At 37.6% G+C, this 11,901-nt stretch overlaps 1 protein-coding gene across 3 annotated transcripts in view; it reads right to left on the bottom strand.

Moving 5' to 3' along the window:
• Window positions 1-209: 209 nt before the first annotated feature.
• Window positions 210-11,901, bottom strand: part of LOC131221128 (protein PLASTID TRANSCRIPTIONALLY ACTIVE 14) — a 32,749-nt gene continuing 21,057 nt past the window's right edge. The window contains exons 5-13 of one of the 3 annotated variants that reach the window (XM_058216275.1): window positions 8,991-9,119; window positions 8,149-8,238; window positions 7,906-8,056; window positions 5,674-5,783; window positions 2,778-2,849; window positions 2,223-2,334; window positions 1,900-2,097; window positions 1,392-1,434; window positions 210-905 (exon numbers count right to left, since the gene is read on the bottom strand). In XM_058216275.1, coding sequence (XP_058072258.1) covers window positions 827-905; window positions 1,392-1,434; window positions 1,900-2,097; window positions 2,223-2,334; window positions 2,778-2,849; window positions 5,674-5,783; window positions 7,906-8,056; window positions 8,149-8,238; window positions 8,991-9,119 — 984 coding nt within the window. In that variant the 3' untranslated portion in view covers window positions 210-826. The remainder of the gene's footprint in view (window positions 906-1,391; window positions 1,435-1,899; window positions 2,098-2,222; window positions 2,335-2,777; window positions 2,850-5,673; window positions 5,784-7,905; window positions 8,057-8,148; window positions 8,239-8,990; window positions 9,120-11,901) is intronic. The other 2 variants (XM_058216276.1, XM_058216277.1) reach the window with 2 other exon arrangements.

Below are 11,901 nucleotides of genomic sequence, written 5' to 3'. Positions count from 1 at the left end.
GTTTTGCCAGTTCAAGTGTGGACGGTTGCTCTAAACATTCCTTTAGCAGGCCAGTGATCAGAAGATGACCAGTCCAATCTCCTTTCTTCTTTTGCCTATAGATCACACACACACACACACACTGGCCCACCAGATCAGCAGTCATGATCCCAATTGCCACATGTACCCTGAAGATGAAGCCAGCAGACGTGATTTATCAACATCCGAACTTCAGATGTCCTCAAGATAGGAACAGCCTACATTTTGATCATGTGGTTGCTCACCCATCTTCTGATAACTTGTCTGGTAACCAAGAAGATATATGTACTGGGCTCAAAAAGGTCAAGAGAGGAATAATGATACCAAACATCTGAAGCTTCTATTTGGACTACAAAAAAAGAAAAGAAGAAGAAGAAGAAGAAGAGATTATAGAATATACAACCTGAATCTTTGCATAGGATGTGCAGGTATTCGATTTTGGAAAGTGGGGCCAGTGGTTGAATAATCGAGACCATGGTCCGTTGCATCCAACCATTGATGGACTATGCCCCAAAAGTCTACTCAATTGGATGGTCTTAAACTTTTCAATTTGTAGCCTACAGAAGGACAATTATACTAAATACAACAACAGTCCACATTCGACAAATGGACCATGCCCCACTTGGTACGTCAACTGGCCTGAATCCAATACCAGGATTGGTCATTGGGATCTTCCAATCTATGAGGCAACAGACCAATGATCTGGATTGCCAAAACCTGGGCCCCAGTTGCCAGAACTGAAAACCAACATGCAGTGTGCAAAGATGCGGGTTGCACATCAGATAAATGCTCACCACATAACACTCAATCAAAACAATATTCTCTCTTGATAAACATCCAATGCCTGGACCACTTTCTCTATGAATAGCTTCCGGTGTAACCGATACCTGCAACAATCACATCGGTTTCATGAAATTGCCAGTGATTTATAGCAGCACAGGTCAGAGAAATAGAAATTAAAATAGATTCACTCAACGAAGACCTAGGGTTTCCTTCACAGCATACGTTCCCATATAGAATACATGCCCGATCTGGGCCATTCATCAGGAGGGTCCCACTCACACAAAATGAGGCCGGATCAATCATCATGTGGTGCACAAGCATGAGAAAAAAATGGATGGTTACTTCAGAAAAAAAACCCCAAGTCTATCTTGATGGTACATACGTGAGCCTTGTTGGCCCGTGCACTATATTTCAGCCAAGGCATGGTTTCGGTGGGCACCGCCTGATGAATGACTTGGATATGGACGCGTTTCCCACATGCAAACATTTTTTTTTTCCTTTTCTTGTAAGGATCACATTGCAAACTGTTAATAAATTTCACACGAATCACTGTATAATTTTGCAGAAGATGGCTAGAGAAGGATATGTACTTGATCGCAGCTTCCAGGGTTCTACTTGCTTGTGGATTAGACTCTGTCAATAGCAAAAATAAATAAATAAATAAACAGAAAAAAAAAAAAAAAAAAAAAAGATGATGGAAATAAAGGAGATATTTTTCGACTAAACCTATCACATTTATTGGAAGTATTTGTATCTTTCTTAAATCTAACAAATGAGAGGACTTATTCTATCGAGCATAGCATCACTGGGTAGAAAATCAGGTAATGATGCATGACACACCCATCATGGACTTGCGATGGCCCAAAAACAAAAGCAGGCTATGGCCTCACATTCGACAGGCAATTCCACTGATCCTATAGTTCAGTTTGACCAACCTATTTGATTTTAGATCATGGCTCATACATGGCAGGACTTGATCATTATTGAAGAATCCAAGTTGCAATCCAAGTCAGTGGACCATCAATTTCAACACCATTTTTAAAAAAGAAAATAGTATATTAACAAATAGGTATATATATGGAACAGCTGGTGTGGTACCTAGAATCTGCTGATCTTCATCCGAGGATGTAGGAAATTCTGCTAACATTTGTTGGCATTCCTCCTGTAACTCCCTTGCAGCTTTCCTTTCTGCACTTGGGATTGGAGGCATATCCCCATCTGACCATGTTGGCAATGTCCTTGCAGCAGCTATAACCGCTCCATCAACAAAGGCATCTTCTCCATCAGACAACCGGCCTGTGCATACAAATAGAGAACCACTGGTTCTTTACAGATGCATGTGGCTCTTTCATGCAGCAATATAACTTGAATAATCAAAGATGCTATGACTGGTGTAAATTCACAAAGAGAATTAATGGTGCCCATACTGTTGTGATAGAACTCGTCTTGCAGGCCAGAGATATTGAAAACTGATAAGAAGGAATCCAAGTGAATTTTGGCATCGCCAGAGAAGTTTATGACATCCCAAGGGTTCTGCAGGTTTCAGCAAATAAGGCAGACAACTGAGTAAATTCAGTAAAAAAAAAAAACATTTGAAGATCATCATAGAGAACAAAAATGCATACGCATATATAGATAATAGATGAGGAATGGATGATCCTTCGACAACCCGACCATGCGAGCTTCACATCATGCAAGCCAGCTCATGTGACAACATCACATGCCTGTAGGACATTCTAAAATGCACAAAGTGGGCCCACCATGAAGATCAGTGGTGCAAAATCAGATCACTCTGCTTATCAACCAGGCCACATATTTGCATAGAATCAAACACCCAATGTCTGATTCAAACCATCCCTTGCATGTATGTACGTATGTAGGGATATTTAATAGAACAGGGAGAGAGGTAGATGCATATATTATATGACAGATAACATCCAACAGCTCTAGAATCAAGATACGTGCTCGAAACAGACCGTTGACGATGAAAAACCGTATCTCTCCATAAGTATGTTATTCTTCTTGCCACTCATATAATTGATTGTCATCTGCGAATATTTGAGAAACAAAGTGAAATCAACTTTACAGAATAAACTATTGTAAGCAACTTAAGAAAGAAATAAAGAAATTGTGAGTGACCTCTGGATCAGTTTTAAGTATTAGACACCCCATCATGGAAAAAAAAAAATCCTCTCAAAACATTTACACATGATGGGATTGACTCCATGAGAATACTAAACGAGATCAAATAAAAATAATAAACTTGAATAGCTTGTATTAAAAAGTATTTCACAATCCTACATGGAAATTCAAGTAATACACTTGAAGCAGTGAGTGAGAAAAGGCTAAGAGAATTGTGTCATTAGTTGAGCCTTAAAAAGGAGAAATATCGAAATGAGATTTATAATGAACGAAGCAGATATAACTGGAGGATATTTGCCTAAATAGATAGTAATATTCAAGAGACAGAATAGCATAGGGAAGACTCCAGTGAGGAACCAAAATGGAAATCTGAATAAAAGCATGGAAAATCATCTGTACTATCAAGGTATCCATAAATTGAGATTCAATGAGAATAGTTGAATACTTCCTAAATATTTGGTATGGAAGGTAAATGCTCCTAAATATATCTCATGCAACTAAAATACTCAAGTACATAGCTATCAAACTGACCTTCCAACCAAAATTCTTATTCAAAAAGAGAAAAAAAAAAAAAAAAAAGTTGGATGACTTAGTGGCATGTGAACCAAAGATACATTTTAGCAAAATCCCCAATATAAGCCTCCGAGAGAATTGGTACCTAAACAGTACAAATGACACAAGAATGTCAAAATTATTTAATTTTTTATCGTTTTTTGGTCAACATTGATTTTATTTTTATTTTTTTCAAATTATGAGGGATTTCCAATTTTCCATAAATGGATGATTCAGTACCATGTGGGAAAGATGCACTATCATGTCCACATATATGAAGGACACAAACAGGGACATCAAATTTATGATTTTATCCACTTGGAAATACATGATAACATCTGTTGACAGGCAAAAGGAAAACATTACAAGAGAAACATAGTCTGCATTTGCCTCAAAGCCATTTTGGGAGCGGAAAAACATAATATGTGATTATGGAGTTTCTACTCTCAGTAGAATTTCCAACAATTGCAAAAAAGGGGGGTCCTTTTGGCTGCATTTTAAAGAAATAGATCTGCATATCCAGACAATTATCACCTCCTGATTTTTTGAAATTCTACTAAGAGTAGAAATCCCATAATTTTGATTTTATTTTTTTTTTCTTGCAGCTGGAGTCAAATGCACCGTCAACAAGAAAAAGAAAAATGGAGTGGAGAACCATATTGAGTTAATAATGGAGGCTCACACAACACTATTTCTGGATTCTCAAAGACCATCATCATCTATGCCTTACACCAATTAATAATTTTCCCAAAAGATAATAACTGAAAAATGAGGATCATGGAAATTTAAAAAAGTAGAGCATGTCTGAATTTCCCCTACTTCATTTTTCCTCAATTATTTTTCAGCCTTTGTCTGGTATTATGTGAAAGATAAAGTTTCAAAGATGGTGCACATAGAGGCAACACAAACTAAAAATGAATAACGATCAATGGATTATTTCCATGAGTGTCATTTTTACAGAAATAAAATAGTGTATGCCTCCGAAATAATCATCTATCACTCAGAGTTCGTCATCATAATCTCAGCCTTATCCCAATTGACTAGGTTAATCCTATTCCACATTCCACTCTATCATGGACCATATCTTCGGTTAAATCATAGGTCATCAGATCTTTTCTTACTACCTCCACGCTCCACCCATGTTCTTTTGGGCCTCCCCTTGCCCTTTTATAGCCTTCAACTAGAACCAACTCACCCCTTATAACCTGTTCAGATCTTGGTCTCTGATGAAAAAGTTCAAACCACCAAAGCCTAGTTTACCTCACCTTATTACCTACTGAGACTATAAGTTCTCTCAAATGCATTCACTTATAATTCTATCCTTGTCTCGTCAATCATCTACATCAACATCCTCCTTTCAGCTACACTTATTCTATGAACGTTTTGTTCCTCGATTGCCCAACATTCTGCCCCACAAAGCATAGCTGATCTTATAGTTGTCCTATAAAATCACCTTTGCAGTTTCATTGGCATGCGGTAATCACATAATACTCCAGAGGCACACCTCCACCTCATCCACTCAACCCTAATTCTATGAGCAATGTCCTTCTCAATAATGGGGAATAATGCATGAGATGACATGATCTACAGTTCACACAGTAGAAAGGTAGTGACCGGAATGCCAACTTCCAATGGAGAGTACCACATGAAGAAAAACAATACCAATTTCCTATGCAGAGTACCACATGAAGAAAATCAAAAGTGACAGACAAAACATGAACTGTCAAACAAAAAATTTCCTTGGAGTAGGCATTTAGTTTAAATGACAAACAAGATAAATAGCTAGGACAGTTCAAGGGATAGAGGTGTCTTAAATAAAAAACTAAATGGAATGGCTACTCGTTAGGGTAGGATCTCAGATCCTCCTCTTCCCACACATTTCAATGTGGTGCATGTGTGCAAGTTCCTTTCGTGAGGTGGGGCATATGAGTATGAAAAAATGGATGAGTTTGAAAAATTGATCAACGATCCATATTTGATGTAAACATCTGGTCCACATGATGACTGACCAGGCTCACTTTTAGGGCCACAATATATATATGGCAAGGCCCACCTGATGAACAAACTGGATCTTGTGGTGTTTTGGAAGAAGATTACAAATCATACTCTCGCGACTCACCATAACAGGGCCAAAACCAAAAGCAGCAAACTAAGAGAAAATAGTATGGAGAATATTACCTCTTCGCCTTTTCTGATTCGTTGCCCAGCATTTATCATCACCTCAAGCATGCGGTCCTTGAAACGCCAGTGGAAGAAACAGTTTGGTTGAAAGGAATGATTCAACATGTCTACAAGATAAAACAATAGTTAAATAACTTCCCCAAATATTTGCGTGAACATGTAAAGAAGGTAGAATGCTGATGTTCTTGTTAAAAATATCAGAATATAGATTGATCCCCTAAAAGAGTAACATAGAGAAGAATCTGCCCCTGAGAACATCAAAGGAGGACATGCATTAAATCCTTATAACATGGATATGAAGAACATACAAGATAACAATCAATCCTAATATACAGACATCACAGAAACCTTAACATTTCCACTAGAACGTATAATGCTAAAAAGAGAAACAAGCATGCTTCTCCACCAGAGAGATGAGAAAAGATCATGTAAGATTTTCATAAACGAATATGCAACATGAAGATCTGAGATTTGAGAAGACCTAGAATATTTATCACTCTCTACTAATTTGCCAATAACTCACTTTTCGTACATGTGGCAAACATATAGGAGACAAGAAATCATTGGGTAAGCCTTCAGCCAGATTGGCCATATAATTGACACCAATAAGACAACTCAATCCTTGGAATGGAACAGTCCTTGGGTAAAATGGATGGTTCAAGGAACTTTTGTCGAACTTTTCATATTCACTTATTTTCCTTTCCTCCGAAGTCCTCATGAGAACAACTGGAATTATTAAATCAGATTTTATTTTATTTTATTTTATTTATTTATTTATTTTGTTTATGGCCCATCCAAGGCATATCCTAGCTAATGATTGTTTCAGATCTCAAAGACATTTGCAGCTTGTATGGAAAGCAAGTCACTGAGGAGTTAAGCGATGGTTCTTCATCCCTATCCTGAAATAATGAATTGTGTTCATATAGGCATTTTGCATGCAGCTATTTTAATAGCTGCTTTGGCTACAGTTGCCTGGCTCTGATGGCTCGTCTATGATGAGCTGAGATGGTAACGGGATAACCAGATCGGGTGAGAGAGATTGGTACTGGTAATAACTGGGGGACATTCTTGCTCTTGAAATCAGGACTGCTACTGGAGAATTTTTCTTGTGGAAGCTAGCAGACAATGCAAATTTTTTTTTCTTCTTTTTCGTGCAACCCATTCTACCCTCATGCTCGAGAAGCAAATCCAAAGCCAGTAGCATCACCTAGGAGCACTGTTTTAAATATCGACGATATCAGCCGATATATCCCACGATATATCTTGTATCCCACCAGTGCGATACGAAACGCACAAGTAGTGCGATATATTCCATATGTTCGATCTACTAAGCATTTTCGAATTTCGATGCTCTTATTTTTTGTAAATCGTGTTAAATTAGTGCCAAATTGTTACGATTGGGAGCTTCGACTTCAAAATTCGGAGGAGATGGGGCCGAGTTGCAAAAAGTTGAAAAAAAAAAATCAAAATTTTCCAATTTCTCGCAAATCATTTGCAATCTTTGTGTTCAAACATCACATCAAACATGTCTGTAACCTAATCTAGTGATTCTTCTTTTGCTTTTGAATGTATTGCTTGTGTTTCCAAACGTTTTCTTACATTTATAAATTATATGGATAGACATTGAATATACTTGCATCAATTCAGTTAGACAACACATAGACTAGGACCCCATACAATGAAAACCTATTATGTGTACTTCTTTTTTGTAATGTTTTGATTTATAAGTGTGTATTGATGTCTTTTTCAACAATCATTGAAGTTTCATCGAAAAATTCAACCAATTTCCCAATGTTTCCAACAACAACAATACATTACACGATACAACCGATATATTCCCTACGATAACTGATACGTATCCATATCCCAAGAATGCGATACGTAACGCGATACTGATATTTCGAACACTGCCTAGGAGCATACTGCAGTGTAGCGTTCTAAAATGTGGGGATTGTTTAGGGAAATTGTAACTATTAATCTGGTGTCCACCACATGGAGGAGCCATATCCCAAAAAGCATACCGAGCTGTCTATCCTAGTTATCCAAACGATGCATTTTATTTTTATTTTTAAATTGAATGTGGAATACCCATTGCCCTTGATGTGTGCTGAATGAACCATGGAATGTAGAGAGAAGCAAGCTTCCATCAGCATCACTAGCAAACCTCTTCAATTAACCAAAACTGCAAATATACACTGTCTCAGGATAATTTGTGGCCAAGAAAATTACCAGCATAAGGAATGAGCATGTTGGAATCTTGGATGAGTGCACCAATCCTCATTTGCAAGTTAATACAGCGTGTCTGTGCAACGCTCACTGCCCAAATGAATCTCTCAGGATCACGGGCAAGACGCTTTATTTTAAGAGGAACACCAGAGTGCTGTTTATGGTTGAACATAAAACCAATGTGTTAAAGGGAGTGTAAAAAGCCATTGGAGTGGATTACGAAAACGAGTATGGATTACTCCTTACCCAATTCTTTTCCCAAAATTCTAATGCCCGCTGCTGCTGCTCCTTCATAGTCAAAGCCAGATTTTGGTCCTGCAACTCTGTAAGCTCCTCCTGCAAAATACGTAATAACAGAAAAGTATAATAAATCATTGAGCAATTGGTTTTAAGTTTTAACTAAATGGAAGAAAACAATGTGCAGCCCATGTGTAGAGGATCATGGGGTCCTGATACATTAAGGCATGACAAGGATCCTGATTCACCCAGTCCATACAGGAGAGGGCCATGGTTTGGCAATCTAGACCGCTGATCTTTTGGGCCCGATGTTTGATGTCTCAAAAGCCTTTCAGACTGGAAGATCCTATCTGTCCACTATTTGGCTCTTTTCGCACCTGCTGTTTGTTTTTTTAATGGTTTGTTTTATGCTACCGATCAAAGCACCTTCCAACTTGGAAGATTTTCAGTGCATTCCCCAGCCAAGGTATGACCAAACCAAAACAACAATGTGGATAACCAAATCATGGGGCTAAATCTAACGAACTTGTCCCGATGCAACAGGGCCCTATGATCTGCAGACTACCATACTATACAAACGTAAACATAACATATACTATTCTCTACATGATGCTCTATGTAAAGTTACTACCATAGAGTGCAATCTCAATTTCACAATCAATGCACCAAAAGGAATCTATATGCAGCAGACAAAAAGCAAGCTGCCAAAGAATCCAAAGAAATGACATAAATGGAATTTTAAGCAGCAACAAAAAGAAAAGAAAATTAAAAAAGAAAAAAAAAAAAGAAAAAAAGAAATTGACTGCATCGCGATGCATTAAAAATTGAAATTGTCATCTCCTGCGACACACCTCGGTTGCTAGAAGCAAGCTAGTGCACTCATCTGCACTAGGTAAAAAGTCACCATACAGTTGCCAGAAATTACCCTCACGATCAAATGCAAACAAGAGAAGGCATGCTAACCTGAGGTCCCAATCTGTCTGTGGCAATGAAATAAATAAGACAAAAAACAAAGACAATGTCATTAAATTTCATCATCCACTAAATAAGAAATGAATTAGTTCTATGTTTGGACATACGAGTGAATTGAATAATGTAACTACCATTTGAAGTCAAACCCTCAATATGGATACTCAGGAAATTACAATTTGGCTCAATCCAAATGCTAAGTAGGAAATTATAATGTGGTTATTTCCATGTCATTAAACTCATAATAGCAATTCAATTAGATAACATATTCAAACGCACTCATAAAAAAGCAAGTTGAGTAACCACCACGACAACTGTGAAAGAATAAGACTCAAAATAAAAGTCGAAACTCTAAACTCTAGGATACAAGCCATCAAACAAATTCAAAGAGAAAATGAGGTTCCATAATGCAATAGAATGGAATCGATCATGTAGATTCAACGAAAAGATTGTGAAGATTAGCTGCAATTAGTTAACGTTAGGTACATGTAGTTCACAAACAATATGCAAATCAAGAGCAAGTGATGTGAATGCTATGATACTACTCTGGGGAAAAAAAAAAACAATACAACCTTTGTTGCAGGAACCTTCTACCTTGGGTGCTACTACTGCCTAGGTTTTTACTCTTGCTAAAATTTGAAACAGACATTACACATCAACCCCAAACTCATGTAATATATGCCACCCACCTACTAATGCATATCTCTAACCATTTGGCATCGTTCCTCCCAAGAAATTTTAAGAAAAAATTTGAAATTAAATTCGGATGAATAGTGTCACCAATTTGAGGGACCACTCGAATGCCACCAAATCAGCCTGGAATTCATGCAATCTATGACATTCATCCCTCTAATGCAATTGGCCCCAAATTATGCTTCTTCCATCATCTGGCTATCAAATCAGTGGTCATTTATTGGATGGTGAAGAATTAAAAATATCCAATGGTCCTATTTCAACAAACAAGTGTCTGCAAATCACCGGTTAGGATCATTCAAATTCAAACAATTTAATTTTGGGATTGTGACTAAGCAATAGCGGCCCCCACATTTTAATCGGTTTACTTTGATTTAATACATGACACATGTACAAATTTCTTAGTGCAAGTGTATCAAGCTTCATATACCACTAGAGTATGTATAAAGAGAAAAGAGAAGGTCTCAAGTCAAACCGGTTGAACCACAAGCTACGGTCAACCCCACCAAACTAGTTAAGTACGTGTGAAATACAACCTTTCCAATAGATTGGCCCCAAAAATGAGGCTCACCTCGTGCAAAAATCATCCATATCTACTCATCAATTAGCCACACCATAGACAAACATTTCTAGCCATTGACAAATAGCAAAATACAAATGTGATCAATATGCCTAAGTTTTGCAAAAGGTGATGCTTATGATGGGGCCAACCTATTGGATGGATTGGATGTCTCACCCACATGAAAGTTTGGAAGTTATCCGTTGGTGGACCGTAACTTATAGTCCAACTAGTTGGACCTTCTCTTTTAAAAGCTTGGACATAATAAAGCCATGTTGCAACATGCTTTTGAAAAGATAGAGAGAGACGCACTTGCACTCTTCTAGAGAGATGCACTTACATCTAAGAAGAAGAAGAAGAAGAAGAAGAGAGAGAGAGAGAGAGAGAGAGAGAGAGAGAGAGAGCTTTCTTCCCCTCCAGAGAAGAGCATTTGTTGTCATTGTTGTCTTGAGCGATCACATAATCGCTTACACAATTTTGAGTGAGTGGATCGCATATACGAAAATGTTGTATTTATTTATTTTTTATTACTATTTTGGGGGACACAATGTTTTTGTGCGATCGCTTATGTAGTTATGTGAATGTGAGATCGCACAGTGGTCCAACGGTCATATTTATAACGTCATGAGGTTTTTTTTTTTGTCAAATCTTCCCCTTTTTTGCTTGCACCCCCTCCCTCCTTATTTTCACTACTCTAAGCCTTTTCTCCCTCTCTAATCTCTCTTATTAAGTTTATCTCTCTTAGTCTTCTTATTAATCTTTCTCTCATATACTTCTGTATTCAAGCCTTTCCACTCAAGAGATCAAGATTCAAGACTCTCTCTCTCTCTCTCTCTCTCTCTCTCTCTCTCTCTCTCTCTCTCTCTCTCTCATTGTGTCTTCTTCCTGGTCTTCTTCTTTAAAACCCAATTAGAATAACTCGAGTTAGAAGTATGGGCACTATCGCAATGCAAGCAATGCTAATGAAAAATCTGCAATAGTGTGTGAACTTTGTGGGTTTGTAAGTACCGATATCAATAGATGACACAAACAATGCTAAGATCCAATGCAACAACATGCCTAACCCTTACTCCAGAGATCCAAAAGGAAATCATGGAGTACATTGAAAAACATTCTAGAAAAAGGCATGACAATGTGGTACTTAGAGAAGAACATATGGAACAAGAAGCTTATGAGAGTATTTATGTTATTGATGTCGATGATACCCCTCCTACATCAATTAGAGGTTCTAAACCATCCCAAAGATCCCATGGGTATGGGCCATTGGATAGGTGATGTAGACTACATCCCAATGATGTTGTTGAGAGGTAAAGGATCCACACAAATAACAATAGAAAACCTCCATAAAAATAAAGATAGGAAAACCACAATTCAATATTGCTAAGTGGTCATACCAAGCTGATGTTGCTTTCAATATCATTAAATTGAAATTTTTCAAAGTAATGGTTGAAGCAATAGGTTAATTTGGTCTTGGACCTAAGCCTCCTTCGTATTATGAAGTGAGGGAAACATGCTTTAAGGTATAGGTTGATTTTACTAGA

The sequence above is a fragment of the Magnolia sinica genome, chromosome 12 (assembly GCF_029962835.1).
Source record: "Magnolia sinica isolate HGM2019 chromosome 12, MsV1, whole genome shotgun sequence".
Lineage (NCBI taxonomy): Eukaryota > Viridiplantae > Streptophyta > Magnoliopsida > Magnoliales > Magnoliaceae > Magnolia > Magnolia sinica.
The sequence above is the reverse complement of the archived record's forward strand: the minus strand, read 5'-3'. Positions and strand labels throughout refer to the sequence as shown.